At 32.8% G+C, this 27,008-nt stretch overlaps 1 protein-coding gene across 1 annotated transcript in view; it reads left to right on the top strand.

Annotated features, from left to right (window-relative positions):
- Positions 1-27,008, top strand: part of LOC128204601 (E3 ubiquitin-protein ligase rnf213-alpha-like) — a 57,042-nt gene that overhangs the window by 13,943 nt on the left and 16,091 nt on the right. The window contains exons 11-41 of the mRNA XM_052906005.1: positions 2,787-2,906; positions 3,203-3,485; positions 3,666-3,936; positions 4,906-5,053; positions 6,237-6,454; positions 6,629-6,778; positions 7,484-7,651; positions 8,481-8,727; positions 9,029-9,259; positions 10,062-10,206; positions 10,771-10,913; positions 12,420-12,494; positions 12,900-13,006; positions 15,963-16,107; positions 16,242-16,434; positions 16,734-16,977; positions 17,941-18,012; positions 18,881-18,986; positions 20,746-20,896; positions 21,019-21,187; positions 21,396-21,496; positions 22,046-22,243; positions 22,769-22,891; positions 23,134-23,254; positions 23,721-23,959; positions 24,506-24,611; positions 24,766-24,876; positions 25,362-25,454; positions 25,877-26,038; positions 26,335-26,501; positions 26,740-26,962. Coding sequence (XP_052761965.1) covers positions 2,787-2,906; positions 3,203-3,485; positions 3,666-3,936; positions 4,906-5,053; positions 6,237-6,454; positions 6,629-6,778; positions 7,484-7,651; positions 8,481-8,727; positions 9,029-9,259; positions 10,062-10,206; positions 10,771-10,913; positions 12,420-12,494; positions 12,900-13,006; positions 15,963-16,107; positions 16,242-16,434; positions 16,734-16,977; positions 17,941-18,012; positions 18,881-18,986; positions 20,746-20,896; positions 21,019-21,187; positions 21,396-21,496; positions 22,046-22,243; positions 22,769-22,891; positions 23,134-23,254; positions 23,721-23,959; positions 24,506-24,611; positions 24,766-24,876; positions 25,362-25,454; positions 25,877-26,038; positions 26,335-26,501; positions 26,740-26,962 — 5,030 coding nt within the window. The remainder of the gene's footprint in view (positions 1-2,786; positions 2,907-3,202; positions 3,486-3,665; positions 3,937-4,905; positions 5,054-6,236; positions 6,455-6,628; positions 6,779-7,483; positions 7,652-8,480; positions 8,728-9,028; positions 9,260-10,061; positions 10,207-10,770; positions 10,914-12,419; positions 12,495-12,899; positions 13,007-15,962; positions 16,108-16,241; positions 16,435-16,733; positions 16,978-17,940; positions 18,013-18,880; positions 18,987-20,745; positions 20,897-21,018; positions 21,188-21,395; positions 21,497-22,045; positions 22,244-22,768; positions 22,892-23,133; positions 23,255-23,720; positions 23,960-24,505; positions 24,612-24,765; positions 24,877-25,361; positions 25,455-25,876; positions 26,039-26,334; positions 26,502-26,739; positions 26,963-27,008) is intronic.

The raw sequence follows: 27,008 nt of genomic DNA, 5'->3' as shown, positions 1-27,008 counted from the left end.
TATCTGTCCTTAATTGTTCAATTTGGATAGTTCACGGGAACAAAAAAAACTATTTAATTTCGGACATATCTTCAAACTATGTTTAGGATATTTACGTGAGCTTTTAGCATATTTTAAGTGTGGAAATGTATTACCAATTTAATTGGTTCTTATTATTGTCGAGTTATACTCCTTGATGGCTAGAAAGAAAACATGAAAAAATCTAATATTGGGCTTAACTCAAAAACTGTTTAGAGTAGGCACTTTCCTAGTGACAACATAAACAAGAGAAGCAATATTATACTAGTTTTTCACAATTGATTTATCGGATAATGACAGTGACATTGATGACATTTTGACAGTGCAATTTCATTTTGAGTAAGAAGGCCAAATATAAGGGTCGCTGTAACAAATACTTATGAACAAGAGTTAGAAAAACCTTATACTGTTAGAACGTGGTTAATACCTAGACAATGTAAAGACGTACCTTTAAACTGTATCTGGGGTAACTGGGATCAAGTTCCAAGATCACTATTACTATACGTGAGAAAAGCTAAAATACTCAATAGATGTTTTACATAAGGTCTTTTCCTAAAAATGCAAAATAATTTTTTCCCAATAACTATAGATATAATTGATATGAACGATTTTCTGTATGACGTAGCTTGGGTTTATGGAGTCAAATTTGCTGTGTGGATGCTAAAGTAGAACATTGAATTTCACTTAATAATTTAAATTAACTTTAGGCCGAAACATATTTGTTTTATAAAACTCAATACAAGTAAGAAATAGTGTTCAATAAAATTGCCCTTTAATCTATTTGAATGCAGTTTAGAACTGAACCTAAATTGGACATTGGGAAAATGTCCGAATACATACTATTTATTCATCCGTTTTTAGTACACATATTATATGGAAAGACCAAATTTTAATATAATGAAAACATTTTTTTCGTTTGACGATCATTCATAATAAAAAATCACGCTGCTTTTAGGAAAAAAAATGAAATGACTTTTATAAATCTTACTGAATCACTTTAACATCATTTGCAACTGTATTTAGACATTTATAAGGATTGATTGGATGTTTAAAAAATGATGTTTTACACTGCCATCTTTAAACATGAGACTTTATATACATTTTTATTTCTTGACTTAATTTGTTTGATTATCAGAGTAAATGCAATGGGATGTGCTTATCGAAATGAAAAACAAAACAAAAACAATATGTTCATAGCACTTTTATGGTCAGTGAGATGTTTTTATAATCACGGATTATGCTGTAAAAGAAATATGAAATAAAGGTGATAAACTTAGGTTAGGCTGACCTTTTTTGGTCTATCTGGCCCAGTGTTAGTATCGCTATTTGTGAAAACATATTGTCAGAATTTGATCAAAAATGACTTTGATACATTATTTTGGACCAAACAATGAATCATGTTCCTGTTAAGTGAAACTGTTTTTTAAAGCATCGACGTCATAATGTCAAATTCTGGTCACTTGTATTATGATTTGAATCAAGTAATACTTAATTGAGTCATTGTTTATCATTCCGATTTCCATCCAAAAAGAATCACTAATAACTAGTCCAACTGAATTGCCGTCAAAGAGTTTTTTGACGTTTTTTTACTATGACAGACCCGAGACGTCGTTACAGGTATACATTAGAAATGTGAAAATAATAAAAAAGTACTATCCCTGATCGCTCATTATTGTAGCTACATTAATATGGCTACCAGTATATGATACACATGTTTAATTGCATAATAATTGATTCAATTAATGATCCTTTAGTGCATGAGACGATTAGCAATGACTTCCAGCATGGTCAAAATATATTTGTTGCAAAGATAAGATTAATTTTTCAAAATTTGAGTCACTGTGTTTATACCGGAAGCCACCATTTTGATTGAATTGATCGAAACAAATGCTTAGCCGATCGAAATACAGTAAAAACACCACGCATCGGTTACTTCTGTTTACAAAAATATTTAAACTAGCATAGAAAAAATAAAGATGATTATGTAATAGCCTTTAAAAAAGATATTACTACAAAAAATCTGGTTGGCGATAAAAATATAGGAGCGGGCGCACAAAAAATAAATATATTTTTTATAAAAAAAAATAGTAGCGGTGAATCAAAACAGAACAGAGGAATGAAACATCAATTGGTGTGGCCTTAATAACATAACATTTGGAGTTACCATTTGGTATTTCAGACTCTTGTGCAAAACACGTACCATTGTTGATGGATTTAGCGGTTAGCCTGTCAATTATGTTGTTACTAAATTACAATAAAACGGTTTTGGCTTAACCAGACTAAGGAATAAGAAACAAAGCATTAATCATGGAATATAGCTAGCTCGTGTTAAGTGGATCTAGGTAATAGTGTGAATGTTAATGCCACTTTTACTACAAATCAAAAATGGTTAATTATTAGCGTCTTGAGTAAGGAACTGTGTATCGTGTTGTATTGTCTTATTTAGCGAGCTCAGATTAAGATGTGGGTTTCGATTAAATAAAAGGTTTTTATTTATTATGATATTTTTTTCTAAAATTCAATATATGAATCTTATCGTTACTTTACCTCTCAATGCACAGTTTGACATTATCTCGTATTATTTATTCTATTGCATTTTATTGAAAGGACAGGTTACCAACTTGAAAATGAATTTAGATTTAGCTATATATATTAGCTATGTTATTTATTTCGCGCTATATCATAACTACCATATTACCTTGCATATCATTTTCATATGGCAAAACGTTTAGTTTTATAAAAAGAATACTTTTTTAATGCTTACTCAGGAGCTGGCGCCCTTTTGATCGGCGAGGACAATAAAAACCACTTATCCGAGTCAGTTTCAACAGTGAAGGAAATGTGGGAAAACTTGAAGAACGGACACGTACGTATAAGGACGCTGAGAAGTATGCACAAAAATCAACAATCACTTGTTGAAGTAATTTCGCTTGTCTGCGAAACAGATAGTGCATCTGTCGAGTTCATACTGGTTACACGAATGCAGGAATTGAATGCATGCAACGCTCAGCGAGACAGAGTGGCGATTTTTTACCGCCATTGCAAACGCGTCGAAGGTACATTGTTGACATTTAACTTAATATTTGGTAATGAGTATGTCAATAGAAATAGCGCGTATTATGTATATACTTTATAACGTAGTAAATGAACTGTTTTAATACGCAAAAGTGTGCGTTTCTTTCAGAAACTGTTAAGGACATATACAAAATGCTTCAACAGTACAGTGAAGAGCTTTTCTTGGATGATGTGTGTAGGCCGTCTACAGAAGAGAGCGAAAGGGTTTTGGACCCAAACGTTACATACTTCGCATCAGATCAGCGATTGCTAGATGTTTTACCCCAGATGGCAAAACATTCTGAAAGAGAACTATTTGAATCATTGTGGTATTCCAAATGTGATGAAGTGTGTGCCAGCATAAAATCTACCAATGATATTTTGGATTGCATATGGAGACCTGTTTACGATAGGTACTGTTGTTTAGTATGCATCCTGCAGTATTGGATCTAAATTGTTTATAAAAACTTAAACCGTATCGTACCATACCGGTACTTGTTCATTCCTTTTTAGCATATTATATATTATGCTTTATGGCGGTATGCCCATGGTTGATGGACACTAATTAATAAATTTTGTTTCTATTGCTTCAGATACTTTCAACTGAAATCTGCAATCGAATCAGGGGAGGTCGAATTTGCAGATTTTGAGGAATACATCAGGCCACTGAAAAACAATAAAGAGTTGATAAGGAAAGAACTTTTAATGTGTAACATTCCAAAGCAGATAGTTGACAAGAGAATTCAGGAACTTGATGAAAAAACTCAGATGGATACATGCAGCAGTGCTGCACGAATCATCATTAAAATCAGTCAACATGACCATCTTAAAGGAGATTTCAAACCATTGGAAGACCTTATTGGGGTCAGTATAGTTTATGATAAAATAATGTACATTAAATACCACATTTTGTAAGGTTAATAAAATGTATACAAGAGATCAAGTGCAACATAAGTTGTAATTTATTTGTTAATGTGAACAAAGAAACTGACCAAAACCAAGAGTGTGACGTACATTAACTCAAAAACAGGTATGGCTTGTGTTTAAATGTTTTTTTTTCAATAATATTTTTTATATATGATCATAAATTTCAAAACAGTTTGATTTAAAGCACCGCCATACAATACTCTATACTACAACAAAGTTGCGCGTTGTCACCGGTATGTTAATGATGCTATACGTCACCACAAAATGAGAATTATATATACAATATAGTTGAATGCGTATATAATAAATAAAAGAAATAATACAGATATCATTTACTTATTTCAACATTTTAAAGTGTCCTAGTAGCTGTATTAAAACCTTTAATTATTCGACATCGGTGGTCTCCCCGCAAGTCGCATTGTTGCAACCACGACGTCAAGAGGAATAAGTTGTATGATACCGACTATTACATGCTTTGAAGATAAAAAAAGTTTTGTCACATGAATTGAAACATTTACTTAATTAATTATATACTTGTTTGTAATATAGTATTATGTCATATTCACCAATTGCTTCGCCTTTGTCTTCCTCTTATCGATATCACCTTTTTACCAACAATTAAAATGTCCATCACTGTATAATATCGATAGTGCACACAGAGCAGAACATAAGATGTGTTATGTTACGTTTGTTTCTTTTCTCATTATTGACTGAATTCAAGTCAGTATCATTAAAACTGTACCTTAAACAAAAAAAGTTATATTTTTTTCAGCAATTCGTTTCACCTCATGAACACAAATAAGCATCTGTTGTGGATTATTCCAATTAATGTACACTCGATTACATAAATAATGCACTTCGCTGGTTGAGTTTAAAACTGTCTAATAATACTATATTCTCTTTTAGAATTACTCAAAGTTGCAAATGAAAAATTGGCGAAAACCAGACAAGCTAAAGTTTCTTGAGTCATTTGATGATACTAAAACAGAATGCTTGCAGACATTTATTGAATGCAACACAGCTGTGCAATGGATTCGCTCAACTATGGGAGAAGGTAAAAAGTAAAAACTATGTTTTTTATGGCCCCTTTTGCAAACAAATATGCATAAAGGTTGGCAAATGTCGGACTCCTATCGATGTGTCTGTCTGCCAGTCGGAAGACCATGTCTTGTCCGCATAATAACCCCAAACCATTTTGACCTGTGACCAATACTATTTTTGCTTGTAAATGTTTGTCTATCGGATGGTCTGTCTGTCAATCGGTAGACCATGTCTTGTCCGCATATAACTCTAGAACGGTTGTACTTGTGGTCTACACGATTCAGTGGTAGATTGTCCTGGACCAGTAAATGACCACTTTAAAGTTTTTGGTCAGTAGGTCAAATGACAAGGTCGAACACATTATTTTGATATTGTCCAGTAGAAAACGAATTGTCATAAGACCATGACATGCACACGATAAGTTTCCTTTAAACAGTAGACGACTCTATTGTGTTATACACTTAACCGTGTCTGAGCAATGATATGAGAAAGATTTGACCTAGGACTATGAAATGTTAGTGGTAGGTTGCCCTTGATAAATAGTAGACTCGCTTCGTAAACGCGGTAATAAGGGAAAATGTTACGATAACGGACACAGTCCATGAACATTTTGTCTGTGCAATCCACTTAAGAATGGTAAAATGTAGGACCATGAAACAACATTGGTTTGTTGTCCTGGAGCAGTAAATTGATCAAGCTCACAGTCGAATTAATTTTGTCAATGCAATCATAAGGATATGTTGAACTAGGACGATGCGGTTGGTCCTTGACAATTAAATTACAGCTTTTCTTGTAGGAGGGGGTGGTCAGTAGTTAAAAGGACAGAGTCATGTTAACAGTCTTATAACAATAAGGTCGAAATGGTTGCCTTCATTGTTATAAAAGAGTATCTCTTCTTGTAACGCCTTTTTTAAAATTTCCACATGTTTCTGACAAAGCGGCGCTCTGTGGCATAATGTTTAATAAAACATATATTGTTCTAGACAGCATGAAAATAATCCATACACACATAAAAACGACGGTCAGCTTTGATGCTTTGATTATACGTATGCCTTCAAACCCCGTTGTTAGTTAGTCTCGCATTAACCTCCATATTTTTTTGAGAATTCGTGTTAACAAAACCTTATTGCTTAACAACAATTACGAGATTAAAATACGTATATGTCAGTTACTTATGACTTTTTAAAAAAAAATAGGTGGAAAAGACTTAAATGTCTTTGTCGATCTAGCAATGATGTCGGCCGGTGAGGAGCCAATAAACATAACAAAGGTTCAATGTTTGCATTCTTCTGCCACTGGGTATGCTCCATTGTTGTTTCAATTGCAAGACAATTTTGGCTACACGGAACTTTTAGAAAAGTGTGAAGATGTTTGGAAGAACATTGCTAAGAATCCAAAGATGCCGAAGCAATTGGTAACTGTTTATTTTAACTATTATATCACCTCGGTCAACTTAAATTGTTTTACTGTTTTACAGCAACGTTGTACAAGTATAGCTGCACTATGTAGTGTCTACAAACTACAGGTAATACACATATGTACATACATACCATGTAATTGTTTGTATTATAAATGGTTTACCGTTTAGCGGGATACATCCCGCCAACAACACTGGCTTGAAGAGATTCACAAAACTCATGGAGCTGTAGAAACGACGTCGCTTATGCAAGCCGAAGCTATTAACAAGTATGGCACATACTTTTTGGAAGGCGGCGCACTACATGGACTTTTTCATCAGGTATTTCAGATACATATATGTCAGCTTTGCGACTTTGAACAAAAGAACAATAGCGTAACAATAATGGAATTCTTTACTCAAGTCAATATCTCAAGCGATATAAGCATTATATTGAACATCTAGAATTAACAATTACAGTGACAAGGAGCCATATTCGTAATTTATAAAGCATTTGCATCTTTGATATTCAGGATAGATGGATGTTTTATAATAAGCAAATAGTGACGAAATAATCGGATGTACGCGAATCAACCGATTTAGATTCATGAATTTGTTGTACGGACTAACTGAACTGATTCTGCTGACCACTGTTGTTTTTCAACCGAGAAATGTTGTATGCTGATATTCATTAACATTATAAGATAATTCAAGTGAAACAGTATTCTTTTTAGAAGTTAAATTTAAAAACAAAAACAATATGTAGCATTAACATGCATGTAAATGCATCGGTATAAGTCAGGTATGGTGAATATATATCTGGTATAGCTATTTCCATATTTGATATGATATATATATATATATATATATATGCCTGCATGTAGCACCTTGATAAATCGTGTACTCATTAATTTATATCATCATACAGACAGGAACGCAAGTCCGAATTAAAATATCTCTGACGTATACATACATGAATCTCAGTGCTCGGTAATGCATCCGTTGGTGAAAATTACAGCATACAATTGTTTTGTATTTATTTGGCAGATTACAGTCGAAAGCGTCCTTAATCTGAGAGTCGTGGACAAAGATGTGAAGGAAGGGAGCAGAGTAAAGGACTATTCGTATTCTGATGTTAAAGACCTCCAAAGCAGACTTATGCTCGTAATGGGGAAAACGGAAGCAGGAAACATTGATGTTGACAAATTTGTAGACGTAAGGCTTTTGGTAGTTCACGCTATCATGCAACTTTCCTGTTCTTTTGATATTTGTTAAATTTCCATTGCTGTGTTAATCACATTACTTGAAATTTACTTAATAAATTTAATTCTCAAACCTGCCCATATCTTTGCATGTCTTTTTAACCCCTGAATAATTACGGTACAACCGTACAAATTCTACCAGCACATTCTTTTACCGTTTCTGCGTTTTTATAGAAAAGTGGCGGTTTGGAGCATCTATCGCCTTCAGCGATACTGTTGTTTAAATTGTACTCATTTTTAAAATTCTGTTCCTGACCAATGTATGTTGGTGAACAACATAAGTCTATTTCATTAACAGAAATACAATAATATTACTCTCCTCATGTAAACGAAAATATAGTACTAAACGTCTTGCGATTAAAATATTGTTTTATAGATTCTGAACAGCCTTGTACGTCTTGGAAACGTGTTCATCAAATTGTGCTCTGCCGGATGTGTTCTTTACAACGACTTGCAGGCAACATTTCGTTGTAACAAATTAAAAAAAGTCTGTTTGACATTGCGTTTCGGACGACAAAATGACCTTTCTATGCTAAAGGTAGTTTACTTTCATGTGTGGTATATTTTATGTCAATGAATTTATGATGTTAAACACCAACTAGTTTCATTGTATTGCATTAATGGATTACATCAAATCATTGATTAATATATGATTAAGTGATTTTCTGCTACGGATCGCTGGATTCACACAAAGATAATCATTTAAGAAGGGATAATGTCATACACTAAATTATAAGCATAAAATGGAATAAATTGACACATTGTTTACCATTGAATTTTAGGGACGTCAAAACGACGAAGACAATTTGGACAAAATGGTACCTGCAGTGGCGGAGTTTATGGAGAATTGCCTTGAGCAATGGCATAAATACATCAAAGAAACCCGAAAGAAGTATTTTCATTTGAACTTTTTCACAATTGACCAGTTGGTGATTCTTCAAAAAGAGCTGATACAAATTTCGTCAACGGATAAGCCGATGTCAGCAATATATCATTTGCTTTCCACTGTTAAGTCAAACAGTTGTCTAGGTATGTTAATTATGTTCCCTATGCATGTTTTTTATTTTTATTTTTAAATTACGATTTGTAATTGTGGTTAACTTAACTTAATACTTAAGACGCAAAGGAATCGTGAATATGTGGCAGAAATAAGACAAAAAAAATATATAACATTAGATTTATCTTAAACAGCTATACAATAGAGAACGGAGAACTTGCCATTGTAATTACCTTTGGCATAATTAAAATATAGTTTTGTTTATTTTGATAAAGGACATTTGATTGAAGTCAAATGCTCTTTCTATACTTGACATTTTCCCCATTAATTTAGCTGATATTGTGAAAGCCATGGATCTAGCAAAGCAAGATATACAAACAATGGAAAAAGTGAAAGAGCGTAACCTAGGGAAGACAGGTGAAACAACAGAAGAAGATGAATTAGATTTGCAAAGAAGAGAGGAATTTGTAAAGAATCTTGTGGATAAGGCTGGATTAAGTGAAGACATTGTGAGGCGATATGTAGACGAACAGAAAGATATAACTGCATGTTCACTTGATGACGGTATTTTTTGTTTCAAATTAATTGATATTTTCGAACACAGAATAACGTACATAAAAAATGATGTTGAATTAAAAGCTATTTTTTAACCGCGCTGTTTTTAAAAGAGGTGAAATAAATAGCCTTTTGGTTTGCTTAATTGCATTACCATTACGTGGAAGCGATTGGTAATTAATATTATTGAGCAAAGGTACAACTATCAACACATCAACTTCCATTCCTTAATTAACTACCTTTCGGCATTTGCGAATGTTTTGGATGAACGTAACATCTTCGGATATGTTCGGATTGCGAATGATCGCGTATTAATATACACGTACATATTAAATGCAATTTGTTTATCTTATAATTGTTTTTGTTGCGTAAGCAGTCAACGGAAAACTTTAATCAACATGTTACAAAGTGTTCATTTTTGATATTTTAAATGTATTGTTGTCATAAGCGTTTCAAGCTTACGTTTGAAAGTGAATAATCGTATCAACTATGATATAACTAATTATTTCCCGCGTTATTGTGACTTAATATGATAAACTGTTTCCGGTTACGGTCGGGTCTTTTTATTTACAGAATGGGTGGAAAATAATAATTTAAGGTTTCTTAAATGAAGTGAAGTATTTAACATTTCTTGAAATAAATATTGAACTATTGGTGTAAATATTAGTAATGAATTGCATGCCTGAAGTCATGATCACGGATATAAACGCACTTTTTAACTAGCCCAACTGCCTTCATACCATGACATCAATTATGCATCCTTAAATAAACCAACATGACTCATGTCAGAGCGAACCTTTATATATTTCAGGGATCTACTGGTGCATGGAGAACCAGAACGAGGAAGCGGAGATAACACCAGCTGCTGAAGAGATAACATTTTCAAAATGGTGCTCAGAAGGACAAACGTTGTCATCCATTTGGAATGAAAAGATAAAAGACTATGATTCTTCTAGGTGATTTTAATTCATCACGACATAAAGACAGCAGAAACAGCTTTTTAATATTTGATATTATCTAAGTGATGTTTGATTTATACAAAGATATAGTTATTAACTCTTGTAGTTTTTGTATTTTAAGTGAAACCTCTTCTTTTCAAAGTAGTATTTTCAACGGCTAAGTCTTTCCGCAAGATCCTTTTTTATTACTTAATGTAAGTTTATTTATGTTAGGAACAGACAAACTTGGCAAAATCTTCAAATGTTTTTTTTAATTATGGGCATAAGTATGAAAATGACTGTATAAAATCAATACAAACGAACGATTAAGAACTTCAGGATAACATTCACATATAAATGTCGCATTTAGAATCATCCATTTCATAAACGGTAATGTAAGGAGCAACGCTAGGAAAAATACTTCATTTCAATGGTAATATCAAGAGTGCTACAAATAGAGAAAAAAGGAAATAAGGATATGGTATGCATTGTGGTAAATATAGAGAAGGTCAATTTTGTGGTCAATTCATTTTTGAAAAAAAAATAGCTTAAACACTATCGGTTGAAATTGATTTTTTTCAGTAAATCTGGTGTACGTGCTTTGATTGAAGGATTACAGGACCTATGGGGATCTTTCCTTACCTCGATAACTGATTCAACAGGGACCAGCGATTACCTTAACCTTGAGCACCTAGGGATCATCCTGAAACATTTAGATGCACGAAGTAAGTGTTGTCGTAAAGATAGACCAATACATTCTGGTAGGGAGATTCTTTGAATGCAGAAACATCCAAAATTCAAAAAATGGCAGATCCGTTTGAATTGAAACTATGATGAAGTCTTTATAGATATTTAAATGACTTCTTACTAAAATCACAGGCGAATGAATATCCTTCCGTCTGTTTTTTGCCGATAAGTATGTTTTAATGACCGACAATGACGTTCACAATTTGATAACACCGTGTGTGGATTTTATTCTTTATCATAGATATAATACAATTATTCAGTAACGAGCGATATCATAAAAAACATATTGACATATTGGCGCAGTCTATGTCATTTTGACTTTCATCCAGTAAATATCAGATAGATTCAATGGCTCACTATTTAACAAATGTTCAATTATATGAAAAATTACTTTTATGGTGTAAACTTTTACAGCCTCTTGTTTTATCCCATTGGCATATATAATTAACTTTAAATTATCTATAAAATTAAACGATTTCATTAAGTCGACAAAAAAAGTTAAACTATATTAGTCAGAAATAACTATCGTTTTCTTTTTAATCGTTAATAAGATAAACACAATTGTGAACACATAACTGAACTGTCAATAGATTGGTTCCCGTTCAGAAACAAGATGCTGATGATAAAACTTGGAACCTAACCGGAAAATCTTTTAATTGGTTGGTTCCGTTTTTATTCGCAAACCTATATATGATTCTGAAGAGACAATCAAGAACAAACCGAAAACAAAATTGAATATTGGAATGACATTCTATATTCAGATAAGGAATATGAGAAAACCCCATTGGATATGATATATGTTTCTTCGTCGATAGCTATCTTGACCAACGAGATACTGTCTGTTAATAGGTCAGATAATAAAGGTAGAAACACCGTTTGAATAAATATTCTTTTTGGTTTATGCACTGATTATGGAATGTTGAATGTACATGGGGTGATAACATTCATCGACATTTTTATTCGTTTTTTAATGTTGTCTAAGAAATTTGAATATAATTCATCTGAAAACCATACATACTGGCAAACAGAGTGCGCTAAATACTCACCCGATTGAAATTTTATACTCGCGATATGTTATTGTTATTACAATTTGTTTAGTTTATTGCATGTTTATATTTAAACAAATACTCTTTCCACATTTGAACAGTAATTATCATATGCAAACTTTGGACATACATATTAAAATTAACAACTTTCAAGACAAAATGTTGTTTACAATTGAAACTTTTCCATTCCTGGAACAAAGTTAAAATACCTTCACTGAGTACGGGGAAAGGAAAGCATTTATGCACATGTTACATGATAAAAGAGAACGTTTAACTGACACGTTTAATTATTGTACATGTGCTGGTTATGTATCAAACTGAAATTGGGAAATGAGCTAGTTCAGAAATAGTGTAAATTGTTTAATTTATAATAGGTTTCAATGTATATAAATTAACTGTTTAATCTTTATACTGTATTTTGATGTTGCGTGGTTTCAGACGAACTCAATGTAAAGAGGGAGCTGCCTTCAAACAGTATTGACAACGAACCTAATGTGATCCTCTGTAAATCTGGTACGTAATATACAATGTATGCCATTAACCCAATAATACATGCAGCTAGTCTGGGGATTAATCAAATATGCATTTTTGCAGTTCATGTTCTCTACCAAAACTCGCGTTATATCTAAACTGTGCAACGACAACCGTTTCATTTTCTTCCTCGAATTGCAAGACTCTTGCGAATAGTAAAACTGTTATTTTTTTGGAAGTCATATAATCTTATGCTACGTCGAAAATCATATACCACATGCTTAGAGAAGGATGACGCTACCCTGGGGATTGAGCCGTGTAGATCAACTGATTCTACCAGCATGGATAACTCTCTAATTATTGAATGATATCTAACTAAAATATAGACTTCGTTTTTAGTATTAAACTACTAATACCGATAAAGTGATTAGTTATATGTTATTCTAGATGAAACCATAACTACAGCGTTGTCGATGTACATGCAGAGTAAAGAACAACCACTGCCATCTTCTGACGAAGTATTGCTATGTACACCCAAGACACACAGTGAAGAGGTATTGTTTGTTATATAGAAAAACAAAAATGTAGTGCGGGATTAATAACAACATTATTCGCTTTTATAATAAAATGAATGCAGCTGGCTAAGCTATAGATCGTGTCTGACGCAGATGGTTATGTCCTATACTTCGTTTCCGGTTTAATCAAGCAGGTATGTTACAAAGGTCGCCAAAAGCTGGCTTGCTTACATATTTTCTTAACTAGTTGAATAAAATATATGATATGAAGAATCGTGAAAATCCTATTTATACCGAAATAAAAAATTAAAAGTAATGGACAGGTAGATGAAACCTCCTAATAGTTAGCGCAGCAGGTCAAAGATCAAGGTCGTGGTGACGTTGAGCTAATAATCCGTTTAACGATAAAAGGCTGAAGAATCCTGAGACCCAGGGACCTCAGATTCATTGGCAGATTGGTCATTGCCAGTAGATTAACCTTATGGATATTGAGTTTGTGTGTCAAAGGTCAAGGGTATCGTGACTTTGAACTGAAAATCCGTTCTCGATCTGAATATTAATCTGCTCCAGGGACCATAACCTTGACTTGCAGGTTGAGCACGACCAGCATTTGAACTTAAACGATTTAAAGGTAGGTGGCTCAAGGGCAAGATCGTGGTTACCTTGAACAGATAATCTGTTCCCTTTCAATAATTTAAGATCACTCGTGTACAGGGACCTAAAGATATATTTTAAAACTTGAGTTCAGTTTAAAAAAGGCAGATTTATTGCCCTTATTTTTGAAGCTACAACAATATAATCTGGACCATATGTACATTTTTGAAAACAATTGCTTTTTCCTCTGGTTCCCTTACTTTTGAAACCTACAGCAATAAAATTTGACCGATTTGTACAGTTTTGCAATAAAGTATCAATATATGTTGTCGACATTGATTATGACCTTTTGACTTCCTTAACATTTTAGTAGCTTCAGCAATGAAACTTGGAACAAGAATACAATTTGAAAACAAATATGATTCTTAAGCATGAATGGTTTATGACATTATTTCTTATTTTTGAAGCTTCTGCATTAAAATTTGGACCATATTTACAGTTTCGAAAACAAAATATTAATATTGACATTGACAGATAACATTTTGACCTTCTGTCTTATTTTTAAATCTACAGCAATAAATTTTGAACATGTGTACAGTTTTGCAAACAAGTATCAGTCTTGGCATCGAATGAATCGACTGTGACCTTTTGACATATTTACTTATTTTTTAAGCTACTGCGACAACATTTGGACCGTACGTACAGTTTTAAAAACAAATAACAATGTTGTGCTTGGATGACCTTAACTGTGATATTTTGACCTACTTTCTTATATTTAAAGCCACTGCATTGAAATTTGAATCGTATGTGCAGTTTCAAATAAATATCAATATTTATATTGACAGGTGACATTTTGACTTACTTTCTTATTTTTTAACTTAGAGCAATTTAATTAGGACCATGTAAGCAGTTTTTAAAACAAGCACAATTTTGTCTTTGGGTGAACTTGTTTATTTCATTTTGACATACGTTCTTATTTTTGAAATAACTTTATTTAAATTTGGACCATTTTTTAAAATTTTACAAACAATATCGATATTGACATAGACTGGTGACCCCGTCTTATTTTTTAAGCTACAGCTATGACATTTGAATCATGTGTACAGTTTTGAGAACAAACATCAAGCTTTGATATGTTGTGTGTAGCATTGTCTTATGGTCCTCTACTATGATTGTTCAAATTAAACCCATCAGTTCAACATGGGTCCGCCATGTGTTAAAAATGTGTTACATAAAGATACAAAGGGAAACCTCTTCTTGTCTTGAACCGAAATTTCTATAGCTAAGCTATTTGGTGTTAAAGCTGCACTCTCACAGATATACTATTTTTTATAACTTTTTTTGGTCTTGGAAAGTGCAACTATTTGCGTTAATATCTGCAAACCAATGATATAAGATTATTGACATAAAATCAGATCGTAGATTTTTATATTTCCGTTCGAAAATTAATGTTTTATGGCTTAAACCGTTACTAACGGCTTAAAAAATATGCATAAAACATCATTTTTAAACTTAAATAAAAAAACATGCGACTTAAATTTTTGTCAGCAGTCTTGCATATCTAGTTTCCATAGGTTTTCCCAAAAATTGGCTCGTTCCACTCATTACACATTGAGTAATCATGTTTCCACTGAAAAAAAGTTGTTAAAACGTTCAATGTGAGAGTGCAGCTTTAAACAAAGTTTTAAAACCTGATATTGTATCTCAATCAAACACATACCGCAGTTCAGTTTTCATGAGAGCTCTGTTCCCTTTGAAAACCAGAGACTTGTTGAATAATGCCCAACCATCTCATTTAGGTGTATAGAAGACAATTGTAAGGTTGTGGCCATACTAACTAGTTTAAGCCTCCAGTAGACTCGAGCTCTAGTGAACTATTGTTTCACAGACCGTGTTTTGTATTGTGTACGCGCTGTAAGGTTGTTTTGGTCGGTTGTATTTGTGTACGTGATGGTAATATGTTTGTGTCTAAGCTCATTATCGTTTGGGCCCTTGCAATTTGCCCCTAAACATGGAATATTTTTTATTTGTTTCGACTAATAGGAATGCCCTGTATTTGTCATTGTAATTTTGAATTGATATCAACTCACTTTTGTAGTGACGTATGATATTCGTGTTTTCTCTTTCCAATTTGTCTGTCCAATATACTCCATTGGAATGTGGAAAAGGATGTCATAAACATATGTTAGATACTTAAGGTCACCTGTACATACTAGTTAAAAACTAATGTATATCCATTAAACGAGCTCATTCGGGGGCATTGTCACGTTCCCATGGCAGCCATATTTTTTAAATTGAAAGCAAAGGTTTGATCCTCTTTTACAAAGAAAACAGAAAAACAATCACATGACCCAACATATTTTCTGTTATTTTGTACAGAAATATTGGCTTTGTAATTCAGGTTGAAATCTTCATAAGAAGATCGATGTTTGGGGAAAGGGGGAAATTGCACTGTCTTGTAAACGCAGACCTACTCGATTTTGATGTTAGTGAAGCTGCTGGTCACTTCATTGAGGAATGCATCCAAGAAAAGTATTATCAAAAAGGTATGTAATTAATATATTTTATGTAAAAATAAGAAGAAAATGATCGGTTCAAAAGGATGATGTACACACTTCTCAATATTAAAGTATATCGATATGGGAATTTGATCAGTTAATAAAATGTGTTGTCATTGTAGAGAACAAGTACAAGCTGTTTATAATCTGCTGTCGCGAAAACGAAAATAGGTCCCCTTTAGTGTCTTCTCTGCAAAAATACATGCGACCTGCCATACCTTTTGAGACAGAGGAACTGTCACAGTATCTATTGTCAAAATTCACGGCTAAAAACGGATCGGATCAGACGCTGGCTTCAGATGTGGATTTGGAAAAGTAAGCAATTTTAGTGTTCTAATGAAAAAAGGCCAACACACATCCGCTGATGTATAAAACATTATAGAATATAATTAAAATGGGCAAGCACGGAAAACAAATCGTGATTAAGTGGCGGAAGGTCATAACAGGTACTAAACGAGATTCACACTTACAAATGCTTTATAAATAAAGCAATGTAAGGGATTGTAATAACTGCATTGGCAGCGATATGCAATAATAGGCAAACTGTGAGCATATTTCCACATCAGTAATACTTCGAAATAACACCACGTCATTAGTATGTATTTATTCAATAGGTCAAATACCAGAGTTGTTTTGTCAGAAAGGGCAGGTGTTGGGAAGAGTTTGTTTGCGAAAAGAGTTGAAGAAGCATTGTATTCGCACATTGAAAAGCAAGGTCTTATTGTGTTTGAGAGAGTTACAGTACCGCTTCAGGAAAGGTCTGTGCAGGTGGAATATGTAACTCAGAGTCTACTTAAACATGCAACCGAACCAGAGGTTAAAACAGCCCGATTGTTTCATATCGATATATCACACGAGGTATGTACATGCAATATTACTGTGAAACCATTTCAATCCGTTTGATTTATTTTATTACAGTTTCTTCAATCTTAAGTTAAAGAAGAAAACAGAATATTTATTTACAAAAAGATCACAGACCCGTGTGGCCGAATTTCATTCAAAATGGTGACAAGTACAAAACATGTGCACATGTTCATATATACATAAACGCAATTTCATACACAACATATACCATATAAATATTAACATATTTGAATTATATATTAATTGCTTATTTCATTTTATTAGTTTTCGAAAATAAATGTCCATTTAATATGATTCAAGGAAATCCTTGTATACATTTACCTGACTTGATTACTGAGATAAAATATATTAAACGTTTAAAAACTTATTTCTTTACATACAATTCGTCATAAATCCACATGATGTATATATACATAATTATTCACATCACAGTCATACAAGCGCTTGCTAACAAACAGATTAAACACATCAAGTTAAAGATCAAATGTCTATAATTACGTTGGATATAATGTAATATTTCTAATTTTAAGCCCAGTTTATAAGCACTGTACGACTTTTTTTTATAAAAGTTTCATTTACTGCATTGAAAAACAAATTCACGCATACTGGGATGTTGTCGATAATACCTAGGTCACTCTCTCTCTCTCTCTCTCTCTCTCTCTCTCTCTCTCTCTCTCTCTCTCTCTCTCTCTGTTAGTTAATTATACAATATGCATTTTAGAAGAAAGTGGTATGAAACTTCTAGGCATGTTCAAACAGTACATATACGAACATTTTAGAGATTTGATTGCGGACTATTACATCGACAGTTTCACTTCTTAATTTATGTGAAGATTTTGCAGTTTTGACACCGACACGCTAAATGAAGTACCAGACATGTCGAATCGGCTATTCCAATTGTGTAGCAAATTATCGTTTAACCTTTGTTTCTCTTAAAACAAATATAACATTTTACAGGTACAAGAAGGAATCGACTATCTACTGTTCAATCTTCTTGTCCTCAACTCATTGAAGGATGAGTCGGGACTGGTGTGGAAACGTTCAACGTCCGATATATACCTAATCGAACACATGCCTAGGATGTCAACTTCAGGAAATGTCAGTTTAAACTAATTATAAAGTAAACTGAGTTGGCGTTCGCAATATGTGTTGCCACATGCATTGTTGTAGTATATTAATTGCATTATTATAAATGATATCTATTCTTAAAAAATAAACTTTTATATGGTTGCCGACAACTCCTCCATCAGACATACTTGTTGGGGGAATTGATGATTTCATTCTCACAAAATTAATCGTTTCCTTTTAAAGTGACACTCTTATTTAAAATCAGGACATACACATGTATAACAAACATCAATTTTGACTAATAAACCTTTAACTACTTACTAAATAATGCATTGATGGAAAGTATTCATTAATGATAACAAGTTTGTAACCGTGTATTTAATAGCAGACGCGCAAACATATTAAAAGATTGGTGAATGCTAAAAGATTTACTGTGGTCTACTATAGCTTCATAAGGTAGAAACAACGCGTTTTATGCTCATTTCATTCAAATTAAACTCGATATCCTTCATAAGGACCATTGTGTTCGACATTTATTCATCCTTTTTGGAATATTTAAACAATATTATTAATTGTGGTAAATCTTATTTTGGAGTAAATGCCTTATTTAAAATTAATTTACGTACCGTTCGTTAACGGATCTGCGTCTAAGAATTAGCAATACTTCATAATTTGTCAATTAACCTGTAATTATTGTCTTCTGGCGCTGCTGTGTCTCCGCTTGAGTGTCTTATAAACTGTCTGTCTGTTTGTTTTAATAGCATTAGTTCAAGTTGACTTTAAAACTTTAAAAAATAAGTTAAATTAATTCCTTTATATCTTTATCAAGGACGATGATTTACCAAAGGCTGATATGATGTTTCGCATTTTGCCTCAAGTTACATGCTCATCCCCACAAGAGTGTCTCATCAAGAATGAAATAGATGGGAAAAACGGTATAACTTTTGCTTTACATTCCTTTTTGTCGTAGCCTTTACTAATTGTGTTGTATTGTTAAACGCAACTGACAACAAACTGCCTTTAAGTAGAGTTCAATTACTAATCAGTTGGATCATTATGAGGTTAACAATTGGTTCCTGCTCGCCCAAAGATGTCCATAATGGCCTGAAAGATGTAGGCAAGTGTCGCCTAATGGCGAGAAACAACCAAACATAAACTTTCATTCATGTTGTCTTATTTTATTTATAATGTTTAATGAAAATGTACAGAAAAGGTAAGTTACCTGTTCGTGGGATCTGGGAGTTATTTCCAGAACTAAAAGGTGTGCAATTAAGCTGTGTCATTAAGATTTTTTTCAAAAAATAATATTTCATTACAATTACTCCTTAAATATGTTTTTAACTTGTCGTGTTCAATGTCCGAATAATCCAATATGTATTTCAAACCCGTCGATTTAATGGTTGAAACTCAATTTATGTTTATCTTATTTTTAAAATATAACTTTTTTTAATCGGAAAATATTACCGTGGGCACTTTTTTGTAATCGAAGACGTCGTTTGCAGGTAAGAGTAAAGTATTCTGGAAGAAAACATCATCTGTAATTAATTGGGCCCCGTCACTCCATTTTTCCAAATATGACATAAAACAACACAGTATAGAAATAGTTTGCTTTCTACCATGGTTGTTTCCTTTGAATGTTATTTCGATTCTGACGTCGATAGTACATTTCACTCATCTCTTGTGCTAAAAAATCAAATCCCTTTCCGAGTGAACTGCTTAATATAAATAACACACAATAAATAAAGAGGCGATTATTTACTTACGGTTCTGTCTTGATCGCGTGGAATTGCTCAATTATGTCGAGCTTGCACCGGCCGAAATCGCATAGAGCGCAAAAACCATTTTGTTACTCTATATAGTAGCATAGGTATTAGTATATTATACAGTGGGTTAACATAATTCATAAATAATTTGGCATTAATGTATCTATAGTATGCTATTTACTTATATCAATGACTTATGAAGAATCACTAAATCACGTTATTTTTTAAGCGTTTATAACTAAACGTTCGGTGTTACGCATTATTAGTAGATAAAACTATTCATATATCGGTAATGACGCCAACGTCATACACCATTTAAATGACGATAGGTCGATAAGCGGTAAAACAATATGCATCATCCACTTATTGCATATTTAAAACACTTCAGCTTGGCTAGTAAGCGCATTGGTTAACACACACGCTTTCCACCTAGGCGTCCTGAAAAAGATTTCCGGCCTGAATGCATGTGAGTTTGGTTTGTGGTCACCAAGCCAGACACGTGGGCTTCCTCCGGGTGCTTGTTTCACAATCGTTGTAAACTAAATAAGTTTCATCTAACACAATCAGAATCAATATATATATATATATATATATATATATATGTATATATATGAGAACTCATAAATACCTTATAAAATGAACACTGTAATTTGCGTATAAATAACATACTCCGATTTTTAATCATTGTTTTGCATTGGAAGCATCTGCGAAAGCTAATAGTGTGTGAATGTGAACTACGACGTTACTCTGCGCTGTGAAGTAAAGTAGTTTGTTTGAACATATAATGAGCAATTATAATACATACAATTAGTTAATAATGTATTCTTTGGTTTAATTGTGTCCGTATTAATATATGACAATTTATATACACTAGCCAACGTTAAATGTTAATTTCCAAAGTCTTATGAAAAAAATGGTTTATCTTTTGCAGTTCAACGTTTTGATGAACAAGAATTCAACAGTGACGTGTTCCAAAGGCCATATCACTATCTCAAACGATTAGATAGTAAATTGAACTTCAAGAAGTTTGAACCCTCAACCCCAAAAGGAAACCAGGCTGAATGTCTTGAGATTATTTTAAGGTGATGAAAATTGAATATTGAACCTTGAAACAATAATGTATTAAAATATTCACGACAATCATACATTGATTCATATTTGTCGCTGTTTTAATATTTTAACTGAGATTGTTCTCTTTGTATAGACATTGTGGAATTCCAAACCCATCTTGGGCAGAACTTCATCACTTTGTATGGTTCCTTAACACACAACTAATTGGGTTTGAGAATAATATATTTGTCGGTGAAGCTGCGGCCAAAGATCTACCTGGATTCGGACAATTTGTGTTAAGGTTTCTCATCCAGATGTCAAAGGTATAGTTAATACTTTAATATACATTAATGATTATTGTGGTGATATTAAATGCAACACACAATGTTTTGTAGGGTAACTTATTTTTACAACAAGCACGATTCAGTCATGTCTATTATCATTTAAATTAAACATAATATGTCAACGATTTTTATCACATTTGCTATGATAAGGAATTAAATACTAAAAAATAGCTCTTACATATGCCAGGACTTCTCGAATCGTTCATTGAATATTGGTGACGAATCATACGCTGATGACCAAGGAACCGATTTAGAAAAGTATGAGTTCAGAAGAAAGTGGGAAAGCAGGTTTGTGTTTTATGTGTTTTAAAAGTATTCATGACAACCGCATCAATATTTCAATGTTACCAATGTATGCATACTGCATTAGGTATGTTATGTTGATATTACTGTAAACATAATTAACCATATGCATATTTAAGATTGTACTAGATCTACGAGTTTATACAAAAAAAAATCAAAGTACCGAGTGCACCTTGGTATTTATTGCGTTGAAACACATGTGTTTATACATATGAATGAAAATCCGATATTTAACGTCGACACTACGCATCCGTAGTATATGTGTTACACATCGTCATTTTAAAACGGAAACCATATTTCATTTGTTTTGCAAAGAATATCGTATTTCGGTTAGTATCGTCATCTGATTTTATTTCTAAAATCGCAATTTTTCAGCAATCACAATGACACATACCTAATATGCCTTGTATAAATGCTTTCTTAAAAAATCATGTAAAATTAAACGCGATATGTAGGCAAATGGCATTGCCGAAATTAGAAAATTAAATAACTGATATTGATTTAATGTAAACACGTGATAATTTATTATTTCAGTCCACATCCATATCTGTTTTTCAACAGTGATGGGGTTTCATTCACTTTTCTTGGATTCAATGTTGATCCAGCTAGCGGAAATCTCATTGATCAACAAAGTGAGCTTGTCTTGGAGGAACACATAATGGATAAGAACTTATATCATGCTCTCATTCGAAATCAAGTAAATCTCCGTGAAAATTTTGATACACTACCAAGGTAAAACATATTTAAACTTGCCCACATTGCTTTTTAAAATCCTGCTTTTAATCATTATTTGTGCGCAAGAACATTATTGAACAAAGGATAGTTCTAAACCCTGCCTGTTTGCCCGTGAACTTGTGCTTTAATACTTATGCTTAGTTAATTTCACTACAGGCCCCATAATTGAGTATATTCTTTATTTCATCAAATTATAAAGTTCATATAGTATATACTTAGTAAGCACTATGGGAAGTTTATGGAATTCTGTTTTGTGAAGTATATAGTAAGTAAGTATATAATAATTGATGTGGCGTTAGAAAATATCACGACACCCGGAATCCGTTCAAGCTTAGGTCTTAAGTGAAACGTAATCAATCGTTTTTTCTTTCTTTTATATTTCTATAATTTTTCAACATTGGTTGCCCACACTTGTGTAAATTATTTTACTGATATATATATATATGAACTAAATACGTGCACGTGGTAATATATTTGCGAGAATACACCCGTGGGAAGAAATAAAACACCTTTTTATTTTAGGAGTCAACGAATTGAAAAACTCGCAAACGTTATGGGTGGTTTTAGGACAAAAGATCCAGATCCGACCTATGAGCTTACCACAGACAACACGAAGAAAATACTTGCAATCTTCATGCGTTTCAAGTATGTACCAATAACAAACAACTAGTATTAACGAATTAAACACAGTACAACATTAAAAAGTCATATAACAACAATAAAACCGTTTCATACCTTTTCGAAAATAAAGTGCATTGTTTTTATAATCATAATCGGAGGAAGACTTTTAGAAAAAAGACATGAATAATTGAATAGCGCAATTTTGAAGCATAGTAAACATCAAATTAAGACAATTACATTTTCAGTTGTATTATCCTTTATTTCAGGTGTGACATTCCTGTCATTGTTATGGGAGAAACTGGTTGCGGAAAAACCCGGTTAATCAAGTTCATGTGTTCGTTGCAAGTTCCGGAAGATCGACAGCTGCAGAATACAGTTGTCATGAAGGTATTTTCCGCATAATTTTACTATGATATAACGGTTATTTATATATATTCCCATGCACTTTGTTATGTATAATGGTTATGTCTATAGCATAGAAAATGAGAACATTAATTGATAACTTAAACTACAGTTAATTGTTTTAATTACTGTGGTTTTCCCCTTATCAAAACATCGAACAGATTGGTGCAATAAAATGTGTTAAACCCTGTCTACCATGACAACTTTAGTCCAATTCAATTTACTATATATATATATATATATATATATAAATATATATATATATATATATATATATATATATATATATATATATATATATATATATATATATATATATATATATATATATATATATAGTAAATTGAATTGGACTAAAGTTGTCATGGTAGACAGGGTTTAACACATTTTATATATATATATATATATATATATATATATATATATATTACTTTTTGGTAATTATTTGTAGGTTCATGGAGGTACAACATACGCTGATATTGAAAGGAAAGTAAACGAAGCAGACAATCTAGCTAGAGAAAATTCGAAACACGGACTGAATATCTACACTGTGCTGTTTTTCGACGAGGCAAACACAACCGAGGCGATAGGTCTTTTAAAGGAGATTATGTTTGATAGAACTTTACGTGGACACAGGCTTAATCTTTGTCCGAATTTGAAAATGGTAGCTGCGTGCAATCCATATCGAAGGTATAAGTACGCCTTTGTAATATAATAACGTGGAGAGGACAGTATGTAAACTTTCACTATGTTGAAGGTTACCTTTTATACACTGTTTATGAAATCATCCATTTTAATCACGTGGATGTTGAAAAATTAGTGTTGAGCCAATACCGTTCGGTGTTCCGGTTTCTAAAACGCTCGAATAATCAACCCATCTGTTAAGTACTTCTAAGCGATTTTAGTATATTATTACGCTATTCGACAAGAACAAGTTTAGTAGTTTAACGTTAGACTTAATTCGTGAACAAATTTACGTATAAATGTTGAGCAGATTTGTTTCCTTATGTTAAACCAAAACTGGTTTCACATGTTACTATTATAAAATACTATTACCTTGCTTGTACATTATTTTGATAGGACATCCCGACGGAATGTGCGGGTTTATCTAGTCGATTTTTCAATTGGCGTGGCGTAACAATGCATTCGTATTTTTTTAAAATGCAATTATTTTGATAAAAGGCCTGTGACTATGTATCCACTGTATTTATGCATTCATAATTTATTCACATATAGGCATTCACAGAAGCTTGTTGAAAAACTAGAACAAGCTGGCCTTGGATACCATGTAAACGCCGAGGAAACAAGAGACACATTCGGACAAATTCCTTTGAGAAGGCTTGTAAGTGTTCAGTGCTGATTACATACGTATTATAAGCACACTTGCAATATACTTAAATATATTTTTCATGTAGACATTATTTATAAGTCAAGTCAAACGACAAGCGGTAGTACACGTACTTAATCGTTAAAACAATGAAAATATTTCCCCGTAGGTTTACAGAGTACACCCGTTACCCCAGAGTCTTAGGCCGTTAGTCTGGGATTTTGGGCAGTTGACGAAAGACGTTGAGGAATTGTACATTCATCAAATGGTCAAGCGTTATGTGAGTATTACTGTGTTTTCTGGAACTTATCAATATGAGGTTGATTGTGATATCCGAGGTTTCACATGTCATTACTGCATTTAAAACCAGTTCTAAACAGCATTTAAACACAACATATGTTAACAAAGTCACGACAACATTGTATCGTACATGAACTTCATGAAGTTTCATAAATAATTGCATCAGTAATTTTCATTAGTAATTGCAACATTGTATCATTCATAGCATTAGATGATTTTAACTGAGATGTGCAATTGTATATTTTACCATCATATTAATTGACAAAACAGCAGATAAGCAAAAAAGGACTTCACAGGAAGTTGCACCTAGACATGAAACTATGAATTGATACATAATGAAATAATGACGAATGGACGAATAAAAAATCGGAATAGTATGAAATAAAATTCTTTCTCGTGTGTTGAACATTAATTTTTTCTATGTTCTGAAGCATGCTGAAGCATCATGTACATATTTGTATTCAGGTAAGTGAAGAAAAGCTGCCTACAACGTTCAACCTGACCCCAGTTTTAAGTAAAATTTTGACGGAATCCCAGACGTTCATGCGCAAACAGGAGGTATGTTTAATCCAAATCTAATGTAATATATTAAGGTTTTATTAGATATATAATCGTACACAAACGAAAATGCGCATGCTACAATTTTATGAAGATCTGTGTACACATTTGAGATTTAGTAGTGTAAAAATCCCAGTTGATGCTATTTATATATGAAAAGTGAACCGCATCGACCGGGAATCAAACCCGACTCGCTGGATTGCCGGTCTATTGCAATAGCCATAAGAACTCTGCGACGGAGTCATTTTCAATACTAAATTTCTTAAATGTGTTTGTGTCATAGATTAAACCGTCCTGGTACTAGAAGTTTAATGATACATTATTATCTATTATAATTTTATTATTTTACTTCGGTAGGCAGTAAACGTAATTCCTGTTATACTCATAACATATGAATATATGTAATAATTGTATTTTGATAGGATGAATGCAGCTTCGTGTCGTTGAGAGACGTGGAGAGGACATTGTTTGTCATGTCATGGTTCTTCTCAAAAGGAAGCGAATTTTTGTATCAAATAATGAACATGCGAAACAAAGTTAATGATACACCAACAAAAGACACTGAAAATGAGGCAGGATCAGGAGTACGCAAATACCTAAATATTTTGTATTAAATATCTGCATAAAATAACCGAATATGTTCAATTTGTAACACATGTAACTCAACGTACTATATAAGTCTAAAAAACTAATTTAGTTTTCATCAGATTAAGAATCATCGTCATCGTCATGTTCTATATCCGGTAGAAACACTTCAATGAATAAGCACCATAATTGCGGTTAAAGACCGCTTTGACGAGCTATAGACTGTTTCTATCCAGAAAACCGACCGATGCAGCCTGTAAAATATATATTTGAAATAAGCTTTGTATAATTTCAGAACCTTACAGACCTTACCAGGTCTTTGATACTTGCACTTGGTGTTTGCTATCATGCTTGCTTGAAATCCAGGAAAATGTACCGACAGGCCATCGAAAAGCATTTTAAAGCACCATTTTGTTTAAGAGAAAATGATGGCGCTGATCAAATACTGGAAGAAATTGAAAAGTAGGTTTTTAGATATCACAATTATCAGGGTGAAACTTTATGTTATGAGTATATGCTCTATGGGATGGGGCCGTAACTGATGATAATAAAACTCGTTGCCCAATTCCCTTGACTGTTTGAGTAAAGAAACTGTGTTTTAAACTTTGTGTTAAACCTTGCCCTGATATTATGATGGTAAGTTTTGTTTCCAAGCAGTAAACAATTATTAAAGTATGTTAATGTCATGAAATGCTTGCAGCTGTCAACATGCAATTTTGGACAACGTGAATCTGACAAAAAATATTGCGCGCAATGCTGCGTTGAAGGAAAACGTCTTTATGATGGTTATTTGCATTGAACTGAGAGTTCCACTCTTCCTTGTCGGAAAGCCCGGAAGTTCAAAATCTCTTGCAAAAACAATCGTATCTGACGCAATGCAAGGGAATAGTTCGTATAGCAATCTTTTCAAGAGTCTCAAACAGGTAAGTTGAATTTTACAAACACCCTTATTGTACAACCAAATAAAAA

The sequence above is a fragment of the Mya arenaria genome, chromosome 10 (assembly GCF_026914265.1).
Source record: "Mya arenaria isolate MELC-2E11 chromosome 10, ASM2691426v1".
In the NCBI taxonomy this organism is placed as follows: Eukaryota; Metazoa; Mollusca; class Bivalvia; order Myida; family Myidae; genus Mya; species Mya arenaria.
The sequence above is the reverse complement of the archived record's forward strand: the minus strand, read 5'-3'. Positions and strand labels throughout refer to the sequence as shown.